This window comes from Chelmon rostratus, chromosome 12 (assembly GCF_017976325.1).
Source record: "Chelmon rostratus isolate fCheRos1 chromosome 12, fCheRos1.pri, whole genome shotgun sequence".
Taxonomy (NCBI): domain Eukaryota; kingdom Metazoa; phylum Chordata; class Actinopteri; order Chaetodontiformes; family Chaetodontidae; genus Chelmon; species Chelmon rostratus.
In genome coordinates this window covers 20,372,359-20,391,313 of record NC_055669.1, presented here as the reverse complement: position 1 = coordinate 20,391,313, position 18,955 = coordinate 20,372,359, and the positions used below count along the sequence as shown (strand labels likewise).

At 43.0% G+C, this 18,955-nt stretch overlaps 1 protein-coding gene across 1 annotated transcript in view; it reads right to left on the bottom strand.

Moving 5' to 3' along the window:
• The window catches only part of LOC121615550 (receptor-type tyrosine-protein phosphatase mu-like), a 151,409-nt gene that overhangs the window by 78,161 nt on the left and 54,293 nt on the right, over positions 1-18,955 (bottom strand). The window contains exons 5-7 of the mRNA XM_041949931.1: positions 18,338-18,453; positions 16,289-16,463; positions 10,109-10,402 (exon numbers count right to left, since the gene is read on the bottom strand). Coding sequence (XP_041805865.1) covers positions 10,109-10,402; positions 16,289-16,463; positions 18,338-18,453 — 585 coding nt within the window. The remainder of the gene's footprint in view (positions 1-10,108; positions 10,403-16,288; positions 16,464-18,337; positions 18,454-18,955) is intronic.

Here is an 18,955-nt window from a genome sequence, read left to right as displayed (position 1 = left end):
TGTCCGGAGCACAGCCACTTTACTGCGAGACAAGTGTGTGTGGGTGTATGAGGGGGGACAGTGTGTGTTTTCTTGCGTGCTTACGGCCTTATGCGAGTTAAAGGAGAGTCCATGCGCCTGTACAGCAGCACAGATCTGGTTCCTCAGCATCTTACCGGCTATATGTACAGAAGAGCGATTTACTTATCAGATGTTCCTCGGGCTTCGCAGCACACGAGTCATTCAGAAAGCCGGGATCTTTATCAGATCCACATTGATTAAGAGCAGAAAAGCCTGGTGCTGGCATAGACTTCCATCTCCCTGCTCAGCAAACAGAACCAGGAGGGGGGTATGAGGGGGGAGAAAAGACTACTTCCCCAATGATTAGAAACCATCGTCAAGTCAATGTGGCTCCTGAGCCTGGTTGCTATCTCATCAGGATGAAACGGCGCTCAGGTTGAGGAGGAGGAGGAGGAGGAGGGGGGAGCCTTGTTGTTCGGAGATGGAAAAAAATGCCTCGACTTTCACAGGATGGCATGTTGACTGTCGGATTCCTTGCTGGAGAATGTCAGCCGGGGCTTGTCGCACGCAGGCGCCTTCGTTGTAGACAGTACCAAAACAACATGACAACGGCGAAGATTAAATCCTGGTCAGAGGGCTGTTTTCATGTAAAGTGTTCCATTCTAGGCAGTGAGGCCTGGTATTGCCATCACTTATCTCTCCATTGCTGTGTGTTATTCACTCTGTTCTGTTTGAGCTGGGCGGGCTGGGAGGCGAGCACATTTGTTTGCCGCTTTCTATTACATCTCAGTGATAGCACTGAGGCCATTGAGGTAATGACATGGGTTTTACACTTAGGAAATCATTTTCATATCCCGCAGAAGCGAGCCGTAATGATAGCTTTTGATAACCGACAATCAAAGCTCCATCACCCTCCTAGAGTGCTCCTCTATGCAATCCTCTGGAGGAAGAGAAAGAGAGGCGGGAGGGTGTTAAGAGGGAGAGATGGAGGGAGTCAATGTGTGGGTGGATGGGTGGGTGGCGGGATTGGAGAAATGAAGCTAAGACAGAGGAAGGGGGAGGGCAGAGGGGCCAAGGTTTTTGTTGCCATCAAATGCAACAAGTCAAATCAGGCCTTGGGGTTGACGTGTGTACACATGTTATAATTGATAGCACTTTAAAGGCACTGTACATGGACCTCTTGTGTTCTAACATCGCCCTCTACACCCATTACAAAGTCAGAGACAAATGCCCACGTGTTCAGGACACACACACAGACACTTTGCCCATACACCTTGGAGGCGTGGATAATCACAAGGATTTATTGAATGGTGCTGGTCGCTCCTCACTCTATCAAGTCCTTCTTTATAGGCCTCATGATAAATGAGACTGCCATGATGGGTGAGGATGAGGGGCGGAGGGGCCTACAGCACGCTGGATCGAATTGAAACCACAGAATGAGCCCCGGCGCTGGGCCTGGCTGGACTGCCACCTTGTCTGATGAACCCCCCGAAGCTGCAGGGGTGGAGATGAATGGGTGAATGCCTTCCTTCTCACAGCACTGAATAAAAAGGGAGAGGGAAATCGTGAGAGGGAAAGTAAGATACATCTTACCAGCACAGGAGGATGATGCATGACAAGATCAAGACTGTCAAGTCAAACCAAGTCCGTGCTTGTCTTTGTTCAAGATCGACCACCCTTTTGTATGCTGCCCCGAAAAAACAAGCTCAGAGAACATGCATTCTGACGAGTTTGTTTCATTTTTGTTTGGTTGTATGGCAAAAACTGCAGACTGTTACGTTTAAGAGTCGAGTTATACCTGAACAGAACTAGTTCATACCACCTTTTGTACGCTCATGTCAGGAATCAAAAGTGTCTGTACTTGTTCTGAACAGGCCAGCCATCATAGAAAGGGGAGACGTAATGTCATTCAAATATGTGGATAACGGTGCACATTTTCAGACAGTTTCTCCTTGAAGGCATTCAAGCTGTTGCACTAAGCTGTTCACATGAATAGTGACAGAAATAGTTGTGTCAAGAATGAAAGAGAGTTCAAGAGAGAAGTTCAAACCCTTCTTGCTTTCTCATCTCCAAGCAGCTGCCAATCACGCCGGGAAGTGGGTGTAAATGTCAGCAATGGTCGGACATGGCCACCCCCTAATCCGATGTCGGAAAGGTGCGGCGGGGGGAGGGGGTTTCCGAAGCTGTTCGACCATACGACAGGCACTTCTGAAGAGGCATGCCGTGCTGGCAGCTTAGCGCTTTGAACCTTGTTCCTATTCACACGTTAGCTATGGATGGACAGGCAACAATCAGTGATAGGAGCATCTTCTTTGCTTGGTCTCTAAACGTATATTTATCCTCGATGGACATCAGAGAAATGTTTATTACTGGAAAGAACAGGTTCTGCAGAGTCCAGTGGTTTATGTATAATGCATGCGTGCTCCTGTTAGACTGATTTATGACACTGGGAGAGGGGTGCACTTTTTGATGGAGAAGGGGTCTAAACAGACAGAGAGCAGTCGATACTATGCCAGTCACACCATGCCTTCATCCACCAGCATGCCTGATAATCTATATACGACACTGTATATTGCATGGAATCAGTAATTTGATAAATTAGTAATGGTTACTTACTCCCATCATGTTTTGCAACATGCTGGACAGTGCAGTAGATTAAAGCTCACTAAAGCCAAAGGGGTTTTGCAGTTTATTCATCATAATAGTGGCATTTAGTGGGGTTGAGATGAAGTACAGTACAAGTACAATAGCACTCAAAGCACTTGAGGTGATATCGCCATTGCTAAAGACTTGCTGAAAAAGCAAATAACCTCTTTTTGCTTTGCTTCAAATACCATTAACCTGCATCTGCAAGTGATAAAACGTTGCAGTATCTAAAAATTAGATTTATGGAAATGAAATAAATTGCTCAGTAAATATCGGGGTATAAAATGCCCGCAGGTGGTCTTTTCTATCACTGAACATTTAGAGGGATTAAAAAAAAACACTCTAGCAAGTGCTCGTAAGGGGGCAAAAGGTGGAGGGAAGCGCGAGTCCACCAACCGGATGAAAACAAATGGACAGCCAGTTGATGGAAAGAGCAGAGGCAGCGGAGGTGGAACTGGTTAAATCAATCTTTCATTTCGTTTCCACCAATATGCTGTGCGGTGATTGGGGTCAGAGTGACAGGTGGAATGACCCCCTCCTTCCCCATCTGTCTTAACACATACACATGCCCACACATCCATCCCCACTATCAGACCAGGCTTTGTCTTTTGTGCTCAGGTTCCCGGGGAAAGTGCCTGTGGTTCGGGCTTACAAACAGGAAGAACACAAGCCCTCATTTACCGACTGGGACGCAATCTCTACAGGACCAGTGGGAGGTTACCAAGGTGATTCTTCAACTTCAACACTCCCCAGATGGCCCGTGTGGCATTGTCATTTGTCGCCAAAATCCTGCATGTGTCGCGCTCAACTCAGGGTGTTACCCAGAGTGTAAATCAAAGTGAAACGCCTGACTTTGTGAAATGGTCGCCGCGATTTCTGAGCCACCTACTTAGGAGATATATGAGATCTAAGATCTCGCTATCTAGGTGGGGGAATACAGGATATAAATCGCTGTCTTCCTGACATTCCTGTCCTTTGGCTGAGGAGGAGACGCACAAATGTTCTTGAGTTAGAGTTATACAAGCAGACTGAATGAGTGCTTACTTGACGCCTAGCAAGGGGAATGGGACATCTATAATTCAGCAAAAGGATGGAGGAAATCTGTGACAAAAATTACAGCAGATAGGCCATGAATAATTAATCATGAAGAATAGAAACATTTAAAGACCTTGAGAAGCGTTTCAGTTCAAATTTAAAAACAGCAGGGAAAAAAAAAAGGATGTTGCAAGGCCCAACTAAACTACAGCTATTTATCGCTCTCCCGAGGCTTAAGAGTTGAGCTCACAAACAACCTCGATGATAATTGTTTGCGAGGAGCTGAAGAGGCAGCTCCACAATAAGAAGAGACTGCGTTTACACGGATGTCACCAGAGTATCATTTGCGCACATCTGTTCTCCCTGTCTCAATACCGTCGTGTTCGGGGAATAGATGGATGGAGCGATGGAGATGAGGGAAAGAAATAATAATGAAACAGCTATAAATGCAGAGCCTCTCTCATTCTGTGTCTCTCTCCTTTCTAAAGGTAGTTGTTTGAAGATGTGTCCTTGAGAAGAACACAATTTGCCTTTTGAGGAGCCAATAGAACACAATTCGCCATTCTACTTCCAACTGCCTGTGATAAAAAGACTTGTATTGTGGTCCTCCTATAACCTTCCTGCACACCACAAACTCAATCTAGCTTGTTTTCTCTGACTGACAAAAGGACACAAATTCAATGGGCCTCAAAACGAGGCTTTTCATTCGCCTTGCTGCAGACAATATATAAACCCTATAGGTCACATGACTGCCAGCTATTGTGGGTGACAAACCAGACCAATGTTATCTGAGATGGTGAGCTCTACTCATGCCCAAAGGCAACAATAGCATTAATTAGACACATCAAACCTAGCAAACAATTTCTTTTTCTTTAAGACCCGCAGAGACAGATCTGCTCAATCTCAACTGTTGGAAAAAACGGCAACCACAATAAAGGGTTAGACCTCACTGAGGCAATCTGCCCTGGAGACATGCATGAAGCCTTTCAGCGAAAAAATAGCAGTTACACCTGACAGATCATTATTCTACCTTTGTTAATAAAATGTCAAGGCTTCGTTACACAAGAATTGGCAAGGTGAAGTATACTGACTCGCTTAAGTGCGAGTGGAAATAATATAAGATGAAGGAGTTAATCTCATCAGCAGACAAATAACAGCATCTCACAACCTGACACCTAAGCATCTTTTTAGCTAACGGAATATGTCATCAACCTATATCCTTATCCTTGGATTTACAGCTATGCAGCAACTTTCCTACTCTGCTTCTTTTATTCTTTATCTTTGCCGTTTCAGTATAGATTCGAGGACATAAACAATCAATTCCTCCTGAAGGAAAGGTCAATGACACCACCTTTCACAGTGTCAGGATATGGGAGAAGTTCAACAGATGTGAAAAATGACCTGTGAATTTGCCAAAACGGACCAGAACTTACAGCGAAACTGGACACAAATTCTTGGAAGTGAATAAGGATATTTGCAGAGGCTTTATGCAAGTGGTACAGAGCCCTAGCTGTCCTTACAGCAAGTCATGTCATTCTATCTTCTTGTCTATCAAAGTGATTGGTTTCTTGACAAATTAAGAATGCAACGGAGAAAAAAAAAAAGTTTTTTTATACTGTCGACTTTACTTTTCAAAACCCTTTTTGACAGCAGAACAATGGCAGAAAGAAGGAAGGACATAAACCTACGTACATCAATCTTACCTTTTTCATTACTTTGTAAGGTTTGAAAGAAAAGGTTGATTTTTCAGGGAATGGCACTGACAGACAGTTAACTGTACTGCTTGTGTGATTCTTACCATGCCCATCATGTGCATGTAAGAGCGTAGCATTTGTTTTTCCAGAGTTTGTGTGTGATTCACAGACAGACAGGATTTGTATGGATAGTCTAGATCTATTCAGTGACTTTCTCACTGTACGCTGCAGTAAGTCTGTGCTGCTCACTCCTTATGCGTTCGGGCTCAACTGCATTTGCTAAGTGACATTATGTACAGAAGAATGGTTTCAAGGATAATGCTAGGTATTGTGAACATTGCCCATTTTCCAAAGCTAACCTCTCTTATCTTTGTCTACTGTTCATCTTTAGCAAGAGGCATCCTGCAAATGTTCTACATTTTCTGTGTTTTTTTTTTACTGATTTTATTGAGTATTGCAATAACAATGTTAACAGACTATTTTCACTGAAAAATGATCTGATTTGTATGTCTAAATAAAGAACAGACTTTCCTTTGAGAACTTTATTTCAACTTATTTCACAGAAAGAAGTGAAGATGGGAAAAATTCTCTTTCTCAGCTTTGACCTTAATATGCAACAGGATGTTAGGCACTAAGATATAGTCGGATCTTAGAACGGTTGACCCCTTCCACTGGTGAGATGCCTGCATTTTCTGAACTCATTAATATTCTGTGGGCCAGATGGGAAGCTTTGGCGGGCCACATGTGGCCCATGAGCCTACAGTTAATGATCACTGATATGAAGGTTTGCAGGAGTTTTTACAATGTGAAGGGGCATGTTGGAAAATCAGCAACATTCACACTTGATTTGAAGATTTGTTATGTCTCTGCACCAATGCCACCAATACAAATGACTGTACTTGACAAATAAAGTAACATTGTAACACTGGCGTCGTTATTATTTGCCTCAAAACAGACCTGGTCTTTCACAAAATTAACCAGGAGGCTAAATGCAAATAACCGGCCTTGGTGTGGGTGAACATAATTGCGCAGCTCCTCCCCACTCTCCACTATTATAAACGAGTGTTTAAGCAAGGGCTGAGCCCTGATTAACGCTGATTCCTCTGTGTTTAATAGCACTCAGTGAAACAGAATGGCAAAGTAAAAACAAACAGATGAGACTACTCCCACGTGGTACCGCAGCGCAGATGGAGACAACTTATAGATGGAGATGTGGAGTTGGCAGAGGCTGGAGTCTGAGCAGGTGTTTGGACCCAGCATGGACATCGTGTACTGCCATTTTGAAGCGAAAGCCATAGGGTGGAGATGAGACACACAGGACAGCTTGTTCGTCTACCATGGAAACTATGACATCATCTCTGGTGCATCAGAAACAAACGTCGGGTGGAAAATATGCTCGTGCACTTCTTGCTCTGACTCAACCAACTTCAAATTAACAGCGTTCAATGATTTAGACACTGTAACTGTCATCAGAGCAACTGTTTTACTGGAGTAACAAAATGTTCCAAATGTTTGCCTGTAAGGTGGAGTGACAGCATGTTCAAAACATGTCTGCGATCGTCTTAACCCAAAGCAGAATACGATGCGAAGACTGAAAAGCTCAAGTAAAATCTCTTCCACGCAGATTTAAAATACAACTCAGAGTGAAGAGGAGTAGTTGTTCAAGGCTTACTTATCTGCCTTCCTAGAGTGGGCTGGAAATGGTTTCTCTGTGTGAGATGGTCTCTCAATAGTGTTGCTGAAATTCGGGGCCCCCTGCTGTGATCCTAGGGCACCACCTGATAATACAGTGTCTTCCTTCAAGTAGCACTTACCAAGCGAGAGAAGGAGAACGCTGAAGTGGTAAACAACTTCACAGACATAAATTTCACATTTACCAAATGTTTTCCTCTTTTACCTCAAAATGTTTTGTGAGTAATTTTGGCCGGTAGGAAAATGAGAAAATAACAAATGTTAACAAGTTGTGAAATTCGACATCGACGGTCCGGAGACACGAGGATGTGCAAAGGCAAAATGTTGTTTGAATCATTCTGCAAACCCTTGAAACCCACAAATAATCCCCCTGAGCAATCACAGGGCCTTGGATAAAACATTCTTTTGATGTTCACTAGGAAAGTAATGGAAGTGCTTCATGGGAAAGAAAACCTTCCAAGGCTACTCCTGTCCTACTCCGGCCTCTGAATTGAATTGGTGGCATCCTTGCATTATACATTCCCCATTTTGCAGAAGATTGAATTAAAACATCCTTTGTCATCAGAAACATTGCTCAGTTTGCGAAGTGACCAAGGCATGGCTATGAATAATTATGTGAGCGTCAGAGCTCCAAAGTGGCCACAGATTTTCATTAGCGCCTCCAGACAGCAGCGCAGGGAGAAGGGGAGCGAGTCTCTGGGCCTGTCTGTATCAACAGTGATGTATCACACAGCCCTGTGAGTCTTAACCGTTCAATTAGGAGCTCTGCTGAGGCCCAGCCTGTCAGTGGGGAAGACCAGCAGAGAGCCGGACAAGATCAAGAGCTGCTTCCTCAAACACACTTCAGGAGCCCGGGCCATCAATCTCCCTGACTGTGACCGGCAGGGTTGCCAAGGGGCAGGACCCCCGCTGGTGCCGGGCCCGGCTCAGACGCTGCACAGGTAGGGCCATTCATCCCTATCAGCCAGACTAAAAATGAATAAGCTCATGACCTTCACAGTGGGGAGAGGGGGTTACACCCTGGGCAGGGCGGGGAGAAAAATCTCATTTTCATCAGCGTTTCTCTGGACACCAAACAGCATTAGCCTGGGAAAATGCTGAGGCTAGGTTTGTTTTGTTCCCCGAGTTGGCATCCTAGTACAGCATGGGAATTTGGCTGGTTAATGTTGTGAGAAGGGCAATTTGTACAACATCATCAGGCATTCTCAAAGTGTTTATGTACACGTTTGAGTTTGAATGCCCACAGTACAGCGGCGATATAATGATCCAAATTTAAGGTGGCACTCTGCTTCACACATGATATCAATCTGTGTTGCTGATGAAGCTTGAAGGGACGTTGGAAAGAGAATTAAGCTGAATAAACAAGAAGTTATAAAGCTAACCATGTGGCAGGGCTGTTTTCAGCTCTATGTTTGGAGCCAACTATAAATCATATCAATTATTGTGACAAACAGCTGTTCCAAATAACAAGGGAAGTTAAGAGTTTACTAAAACTTGTTATTATTCCACTGGTTTGTAGGTGTTATCATTTTTTTCTGTTACATATAATGTGGTGAAAAGTATGCACGGCGATAACTATTCCAGGTGCTCACTGATGAATATATTGCTTAGATAAGAAACAATTTATGTCCAGATGTCAAAAATCTTAATGAAGATCTATTGGTGGAAACTATAAAACACAAAGGGCATTGTCTACTATGGAAAAATAATTACCTACGTATAATGGCAATGATATATGTTGGGTCATTATGAGCTGGAGTTATTTGCTTCAAATGCTGTGCGGCTTTATAAAAACACAATGGAGTCTACCAACAATGGAGCCCTGATGGATATTTATTGTATGCAGGGGGTGATTTGTAAAAATAGGAATCTTTTTGAAACGTTTTGTTTGCAAAAGTAAATAAGGGATGGCACGAACTCTAATACTGCATGCCTAAGGCAATAATTATCACACTTTTTTTTTTAAACTGCTGAATGAATGGACTGCTTGAACTGCTTTGACCCTCCGTTTCACAGGATTGTTCCAAATTCCGATATCTCTCTCCCACTATTTAATCAAGTGGAGCACTTTTGTTCTATGTTGTATTAGACAGTCATTGTGTTGGAACCGCGCAAAGTGCTGACAATGAAAGAGAGCCTCTTATTCAGTTTTTAGTGCTGTTAACTGTAACAGAGATGCTATCCTTGTTTTTAGATGCGCAGCACCAATTGGCACTGGGCTGCAGCAGTAGTTGTGCATTTTAATGTGGGGGTCTAAGGGAATTGACTCACTCTTGGAGCCAGCCTCATGTGGCCATTTGAGGAACTGCAGTTTTTGGCACTTCTGCACAGGCCAATTATAGACATTCGAACTCAGTGGCATGTAAAGTGAAAGAAAGTGCTGTAATTTTAAAAGTTGTGCCCCCTGCAGGAAATAAATTCTTTATATCATCTCTCTGTGTCTGTGTTTTAGGGGTTTTATATTTAAAAAATAAATTTTTTTCTTCCCGCTGCTACACATGCTGCTGTAATGCCCAAATTTCTCCGGCTGGGGATAAATAAAGTTTTATCTTATCTTATCTTAAATTATTATTCGAAAGTTCTTTGAAATGTCAACAAGCAATAACTAGTAATGCTTTCCCTGTGTTGGTTTTGTTTCTATCATCTTTATTTCCTGGTTCAAACACCCAGTTTTGAGCAAATGTAAATTATTCTGTAACAGATATGAAGCATCGTCTTTGATGTGTAACTGACGGGTCATTAATTATCAAGCTAGAGTTGAGAGAGGGCTACTTGCCAGCGCCTGTGTTGTTTTGCAGAGTCTGTTACAGGATTAATTAGACTAAATCTACAATAAAACTTCTAGTTGTTCATCTTCAAGCTTTGGGAAAATCTGTGTGTGTGAAACTTTAGCATTAACTTTACACAACGTACACACACATCTACAAAATGATATATGAATTGGTTTTAAGCCTGTTCATGTGACACTGTGAAACAACATAATGCATCATTTCCTGAAATTCCCAGTGGTGCTCTGTAAGTAATGGTATTTCTGGCCTCACCAGCACATTTGGTCCTGGCCCTCAGCGGGGGTCCGGGAGCTCCGGTGCCTCCCTCCAGAGGTCTGGTCAGCAGAACACTGATCTCGTACTCTGTGTCTGGATCCAGGTGGCCGATCTTGTGTGTGGTCTTGTCGACAGGCTGCAGGTCGTACATGGTGCCGGACACAGTGCGGTATTCAACCTCCCTGTCGATGATTGGACCGTCCCCATTGATGCTGTTGGCGTTCAGCTGGATCCAAAGGTAGGTGGCGCCAACAGCAGTTAGCTGAGGTGGTGCAATTGGCACTGGGGGCTCTAGGGAAACAAAAGGTTGGACAAGTTATGGAACGTCTTGACAGTGGACAAAAGAAGTATGTAGTCTTAATTTGTGTAAAGTGCACTGACATTCTGGAAAAAGGGGATAAATGTTCTCAAAATTCTCAAAACCCAATTTCTTCTTTTAAACAATCGACCACATTAAAATGTTCTTGAAGCACATTGAGAGTATCTTCATGTTTTTCAATAATCAAGGTATTTAAGAAGAGCCACGTAACAATCAATAGTTCCAGTTTGGTGAGGACTCTCATCATCAGCAGACTAAAGACACCAAGACCTTGGCAAATGACGCTCCTATTGAACAACATATTGATTTCAATCAGAGGACTTCCATGGAAAAGCCTCTGATAATAGACAGCTATTGTAGTTGTCATCTCTCTTGTGTGATTCAGGAGCTGCTTTAATCTCTCAACTCGACTGTTGTGGAATTTTTGCAATTCTGTTAAAAGCTGAAAATCACTGCTTAAGCAGAACTGCACAGTATGTTAACTATGTCAACTATTCTTACTACTACAACACAATTCAGCCTCTTATTATTTTAGTTGTCATGTTTAGATATTGTAATAACCATTTAAAATGTTTTTGGCAGTGAATGTCTTCCAAATCCAAATGTTCTGTCTGACTTGCTGAAGAAAAATAACTGCTAACACAAATGAGCTGCAGTAAATGGGAGTAAATGTAGGAAATGCAGTTCAGGTGTGCATGCTGTGCACTAGTTGCTGGTTTTGAATGTGCAAGTTTCATATCTTCTTGTAAAAAACAAGGTCATTCTAAGTGCATTCAGACCTCCACTAGCACTACGGAGCGTTTTTTTCTACGAGCGGTTCCTTGCTTTTTTATCTCATGTACATGGTGTGTAACACTGGATGTAAACATAACTTCAGCCCCACAGGGCCCCTTTTAAGAGACCTCATCAACATTGTTGGAGGAAGTACTCAGATCTTTCACATCTAAAGCATCAATACCACACTGTACAAATACTCCATTACAAGTAAAAGTCCTGCAGTGAAAATGTTGCAGCATTTGTGTCAACTAGATTCGCTGCAAAAGAGCCCGGATCTCTCAGAGTTCAAGGCCTTCAGAAAATGATTAAAGGCGCACCATGAAAACACAAGTATTTTTAAAATAATAGGAAGCGGCTCTTACATCAATAAATAAAAGAAACGTGTTCACAGAATCTACTGTGCAAATATTTAGTGAAGATAATGACGTTTTTATTGAAAATCAATAGCATAACACTTGGAAATGAACCCATTACCTGACCCTTTGAAACTTCAATGTGTTTGTTTGGGTTTGTTGCAAATTTAATCTCAAGTTCTTCAGTGCAAGTTTATCTCTTTCAGACAAATGTGGTTCTCAATGACAACCTTGAAGATGACCTTTTCTCTGTTATGTCACCAATATTTGTGTAATCTTGCTTAAACCTTGTGCCATTTCTGGTTTAATGAGGCTTCTCGAAATGTCAGACAAGTTATTTCAACTGCGGGATATTTTCAGGATTTTATTATTATACAACCAGGCGAGAGGACGTGGCAGTAACATTTGAAACTTCTAACGTCTATAAGATAGTTCTAGCTTCACTTCTTAAAGTCACGTGTGACCAAAAAAAACTTGTTCCAGATACCATTTAAATATAGGGATAATAAAACTAGTCCACCTTCTCTAACCCACTGTTGTGTCTTTCATGCTTTGCACACTCCTGTCTCCTGGTGCAACCAAAAACCTGCCATTGTCAACAAAGAGCTATGACCCACAACAAAGGCACTGCTTAGGAATCTACCCTTGTCACGCACTACAATAGTTACACGTCCCAGAGGCCATGGCGAGTAGCTCTAATGAGCACACATGTAACAGAATAATACCATTAGTTGCCTGGCTGCTTGTCATGGAGAGGGAGAAGTCTCCAGGCAAATTAGGAGCAGGTTGAGGTGTCCAACAGAGAATTGGAGGCTCTCCCTTAGCAGATGGTTACCCCACGGTGACCTCCGTCGTAGGTCCCTAAACTCCCACTAATCCAAGCTTCCAGTGTGGCTGTCAAACATCACCTAAAGGGAACCAGCTAATCCAGCAGGTCTTCTCCAGGACTTACACGCAGTGCACCAGTCTGCGTGCTGGAGCCAGACAGAAGAATGAGGTGATCCAAAATCTGGCTTGTTTTGATTGTCTTTTTTGGTCTGTTGTGTCTTAAAAGGGGCTTAACTGAGTTAAGGGGCAATATGCTCAGATTCATTTAAACAACAGAAAGCAGCACAGGCTCACCCTGTGATACCATCCCTCATAGTATGATGGTGCATTAAAAAAATACTGGGATTGTAATGGAGTTTGACATTTGTAATATTTTAAAACATCAAATGTGGCTCAAATGTATCAAATGGTTTGGTTTCAGAAAACCGAGAACTGAAGTTGTTTACCTTTTTATTTTTTTCTCTTGAGAAAAGCAGATGGCACGTATGATTAGAAGACCAGATGTAATTCATCTTTTGCATAATCACTGTCTTTACTCACTAAAAATAAATTCAAAGTAAGAACTTTTTAGAAGATTTTTCTAAAAAGTTTAGCTGGATAAAGTCACCTTTAGTTAAAACAAAAATTAAAGGTGACTCCAAGGAGGCAAGCTTCACATCGATTGTTACCAGATTTTGTTGACACATTTGCAAACACACTCATTCTATGATGACGCCTTGTGATGCACAGGACCAAATGCCACTCGAAATATGTTTCTAGCTGCTGACTCACAGGGTGAGAAACTTGGCAGCTTAACATGAAATTCAACCATCTAATATCCACTGTTATTATCCTGCATTTTATAATTATCTGAAATTATGTGCTATTACCTTGTTCAGGTTTGCCTGTGACGCCATCAGACTGTGGGACTCAAATGTCCAAGCTATCAATCAAGTGATCATTTAATCAGTCTTACTTTTCTGTCTAGAACATGGTTTTTTATGCACTGTGACGCTTACACGCCTCTGCTGCCATTCAATCCTTTTTTACTGTTATCGCTCGAGACCATTTCCATAACCATACGACTAAGCAGCATGATGTATTAAAGCAATAAGCATTTCATTTAACTTTGAAAAGTTACTGCTTCACAAAAGCAACAGCAGCTTACAGTGATGAAATAATTCCTGCAGGTGCAGTAATCCTCTGTTCAACAGCCATAGCAGACGCACTGAAAATAACGGATTACCGGTGTGAAATACACTCAAGTGCTGAAACACTTTAGGATATTAACAACTCAATTCCCACTGTTTAAGCCTCACGTGGCATTTTCGCAGCAGCGGGGCCCTGGACGGGGCTCCGAAGTGCACTCCGTGCTGGCTGGAGATGGGTGATGGCGCGCAGATGACAGTGGCGGCCATACGCGGGGGTCAGCGAGCAGCTGTTGTCATGATGTTGACCAGACAGGCAAACGGCCTGGCAACAGCTGCGTCCTCGTCTACTGCAGCACCTGCCTGTCTGCCAGAACGCAATCACACAAATGCACACACGAAAAACGCACACACACTGGAACGCATACGGACCCAACGTCGATGATAGTCATACTAAGAACAAGCATACGAGGGCTGCAACTAATCATTATTTTCGTCATCAATCAATATGTCTATTTCCTTTCATTAAATGATTCGTCCTTTAATCTATGAAATGTCAGAAAAACGTGAAGGATGCTCATCAGAGAGTCCCAGAGCCCCAGGCGGTGACTTGAAATAGCTTGTTTTGTTAAACCAACAGCCTAAAACTCAAATATATTCAATTTACAATAATATAAGAGAGAGGAAAAAAGAAAATCCTCACATTTGCACATTTCTGCTGGATCCAGTGGATCTTTGGCAGTTTTGCCTAATAATTGACTAAAATGATTAATGGGTTCTCAAAATTGTCATTTAATTCTCTTTACAGTCAATTAATCGACTAATCGTTTCAGCACAACAAAACATCCATAAATAGCAAATACTTCACAATGCTACAGTTGCAGACACACACACTCACACACCTTACCATCCATTTGCCATTCACCACACAGAGAGCAATAATAAGAACTGCCACTATGCTCGGTTGTTAGATTAGTTAGATGTGAGTCTTTATAAATCTTCTTTCATTTGCCCGTTACATCCACAGAGCCTCTCCCGCTAAGATGCAAGAGGTCCTCATTACGTTGTGCACTCTTCCTAATTGGGCTGCTGCGAGTAAAGAATTGATCTGGCTGTGATAGGGGAAGAGGTGGCCGCAGGAAAATGACGAGCTTGGCTGGCTGGCCTTCGATTTCTGGTCGCCATTCTCATTAGTGCTGACACGGCCGTGCCTCGGCAGCCTTGAGTTGGTGACATGGCCCGGAATACTACGTTGGAGCTCAGCGAATGCTCTGCAGGCTCCAGGTGATTCCAACCAGGCCAAGAAAGGAGCCAGCGCTTGGACAAGGGAACAATTATTCCCCTTTCAGAACCACTGGCTGCACCACAGGAGAGCCCACCACAAGGGGGGCACGGGAAAGAGGCTGCACTGGGCCAATCCATATGGCGCTCTGGAAGTACATGCAGTGCACTTCCACGTAGGCACATAAATCTGACTGAATACTGGCATGAAAGGCAGAAGTGATTATCTGGGATAATCAAGCATTCACTCTCCTCATGTTGAAGAAAAAGGCAGTGTATGGTAATGAGCGGCGGGGGGAGAGCGAGCCGGTGTGTCGACTGTAGCAGGCTCATAATCCACAGAATCGCTCCGTGGTCACTCCTCCAAAAACGAGTCACGGGCGCGGTGAATACACATTTAAGGAGGATTTACGACTCAGACACATTGCTAGGAGGGTTAAGCACTTGTTTTATGACTGGTACGATAAGAGGAGATATCAGCTTTTTTTATGTGTGACACTTATAACCGTGAAAACGCCTCTTTTCTCCCTGCGACGACGTTGGCTTATGTCGGAGTCATCGAGGATGAAAATCTCTGCAGGATGCCGTATGAGAATTGACGAATGCCTAAACCGAGACAATTACTGTATTTTAAATGTATGACAAAGGCACTTCACTCTTACCTGGTTTGTCTCGTGCAAAAAGATATCTAGTAGCACGCTGAAAGCAGCGATCAGTAAAAATATTGCCATCTAGTGACTACGTGTAAGCGTGAGGTGGCTGTGCGAGTGATTGTGTTGGTGAATTTATGCACGAGTGTGGTTTTGAGTGCCTCCAGCGTGTCAGTAAATTTTCTTTGAGTACACCACTGAAACCCACTGATACACTCAGGCAGAGAGACTTTATCTCCCTCTTCACTCTGCTGTGTCTGGGCCCGGCCATTCTCGCATGATTGACAGACCTCGATCTGGACAGCCAGGATTAAACCTATCAATCACATAAAGCTTGGAGACAAAAAAAAAGAAAGAAAAAAAAATCGGGGCAGTAAATTCAATTGAGAGCACAGGGAGAAAATTGAGGTGAAGAAATATAGAAGGCCATTACCGGGCTACAGGGCTGTAGGAAAGTGAGGCCTTGCAGGATTTAGTTTCAGACGACTCCATAAATTCATATCAAATGACTGCAGGAGTGAAATATCAGTGAGGTTACTGTAAACCCTGGTGCCTCTTGCCTTTGTGATCTTTTAGGTGGAATTGTGCTCAGTCAAGGACAGCCTTTACACAGGAAAGTATTAAAGTCCTCTGGATAACAAATCAACATAAAAAGCTAGTATTTTTAGTATCGCCTGAGAGGACATTTTCATGTACGAACATGCAGCATTTCCTGTTTATCTCCTGTTGACTTTGCTGCATGTGTAGAGGTCATCCGGATGGAAAGCACTCCTGCTGTCTGTGCTGTCTTTCTTCAGATAGGCGGTGTCTGTGTTTCTGTCTGCTCTGGGACCAATACTCACGTTTTATGGTTAGTTCCCCATAATTGGACACTCCAACCCCTTTGTCTGAGTGGACGATGCAGCGGTAGCGGCCCGAGTCGCCCTTGGTTGTGTTCTCTACGTCGAAAGTGCCTATGAAGCGCCGGTTGTTCCAAGGTTTAGTCGCTTTCATCGGGGCCTCCCGTCCACCGATGCCCTGTTTGGAACCGAGACAAACACACAAGTGAGCCTCCAAAATGGAAAGGTTTAATAAGCAAAGTGGCCCGACCTTGTGTGCGTTTCAGAAACTCTGGTTGAGCGTACTTGTTGTCTGCTCTTGTGTGTGTTTGTTTGTGTCCCATCGGTGGCTGATTGTAGGAATACATTTATCACACGGGAATGCACACACACACACACACACACACACACACACACACATGCAGACACAAACACACAGTGGGCTCTCCCCAGCTGTCACCCCTCACAGCAGGCAGATGGGGGACATTTGTTCATTAGAAATATTTCTTCATTACTGTCATCGGGGGACTTCACTTAATGTTTGTTTTCCAGCTCCTGTGCTAATGAGGACGTGTTTGTTAAAATGATGGAGTACCTGGCAGAGGACCTTTACCCAGCGTCATGCTCCCACTGATCACATGTGTGACAGTGTGCTTAGCAGCAGAGCCGGCAGGGTTATGTCTGCCAGATGCACTACCTTCGCTGCTCAGAACAAGGTCAATTCAAGACTGCTGTGCAGCTCAGATGTGCCGGATATAGTACACAGTATCCACAGAGCCAACGTCTATATAGGTTAAGACCATACTGCGGTGATCTGAAACAACTGTAATCCCCTGCCTCCCAGACACACAGGTCTCTGGAAATCTGGTGAGCGGGTGAAATCTCAAACACAAGGGCACAATAAGGCAACGTGTGAATGTCTTGGCTTGAATTTCTCAAATGACTTATACAGTAAATTACAAGAGCCACTTGCATTTACTGAAACCAGCCTTTCCAGGATGTAAGGCCGACAAGTAGGCATCAGCTTTTGGTTCCTGAATGAAGAAAATTGTCAGAATCAGAATAAGCTTGGTCAAGTATGTGTGCACATACAAGGATTTTGACTCCGGTTGAAATATTGCACCCAGTGTATTTGTATAGGAAAAATAGACTGAAAGAGGACAAAAGACAAAAAGATGAAAAAACGGTACACAAAAAGTGGTGCTAAATATCAAATAAACAATATATACAAAAAATGACGAGGCAGTAAACAACATATACATGATAAGGTGCCATGATAGTATATGTTCACATGATTTGACCCCTCATGGCACTTCTACTTCTCTCCTACATCACCCGTTGTTCCCTCATATCACGTAAAATGCATTATTGTGCTAATTCAGTGCCCATTTTTTGTGCCAACAGATTTAGAGTTGTGCTTTAACTGCTAACCACAACTATGTTTGAGGTCTCCTGTTGTACATTATAAATGTACATCTGCCAGCCAATCAGGAAGATGAACTGTGTCTGGTTGTGGTGTAACTGTTTACATTTCGCCCTATGCAATTTGGGTTAAACATGTTAAAAATAACGAGCACTGCTGCCTCATCTTCTTTTTTCTTTTTTTTTTTTTTTGCTAGCCTCTCTCTGCTTACCCAGCCATCTGGATCCAGAGAATGGGATTTATTGAATGAGCACAATGGTCACAGTGGGCTGTTTCGTGACTGATCATCAATTTAGATTTTGTTCACCATGTATTTATCATTTTTACAAGACAGCTGTATCCAGATCACACAAAATGGTTAGCGGTGTTAACAAATGGCCTGTTGATTTGATAACCATTGCAGTTAAGGGACACATTTTCATCCCTTTATGTTCATCTTATGTACTTGTTGGAAATTTCTAATTTCCCATTAAAAGAAGACACAGATCTGCAGCTTTCTAAGACCTGATCAGAATATTACATCTTCAGACAATATGGTCTGTTCAGTAAGGACACATTAATTTCCAGAGGGCCCACTTCTAACACTAATCCCACCCTCTGATCTAGTCTTTGATCTAGAGTGTAAACAAGGGGATAAAAATGGATCTCACCTGAAGCCAGAGGCGGAAATTGTCCCTTTTGCGTCCATTGACGGTGCAGTGAAAAGATGCTGTCTGTCCAGCGTTGACCTCCACTCCCTTTATAGTCAGGAAGTGAGGTGTGTTCACTGTGGGAAAAAAAACGCAAATATATGTCAGACAGTTGGAAAAAGTCCCGTAAGTGTACATGCTGAGACAGTTCAGCTTCCTTAAAATGGGTCTGTACTTTACGAGAATTCATCAGCAGAAGTGAGTTGCTGCTCAACGCCTGCTTTAAGATTATGCCAACACAATTTCACTTTTACCCACTGTGTAACTCGTGCCAAGATTTGTATGTAAAATTGGACAACTGAGAGAAGTAACCTTGAATTGATGCTGCTTTTTATTACCCTATCTGATACCCCCTCAGTGCCAGAGGCCAGCATCACTTTGCGAGGAACATTCCCCCTTAATCCTTAAAATGAGACACCAGAGGCTGATCTCGCACCTACCCAAAACCCAATTTCTTCTGTCTCTTAGCTGCATCCTATCATTGATTGAGGAGATTTTTCCAAAAACATTATTCTCTTTTCCAACTGTGCTCATTATCAGCAAGCTCACCGACTGGGATAGTCCACAGAAAGTAACTTA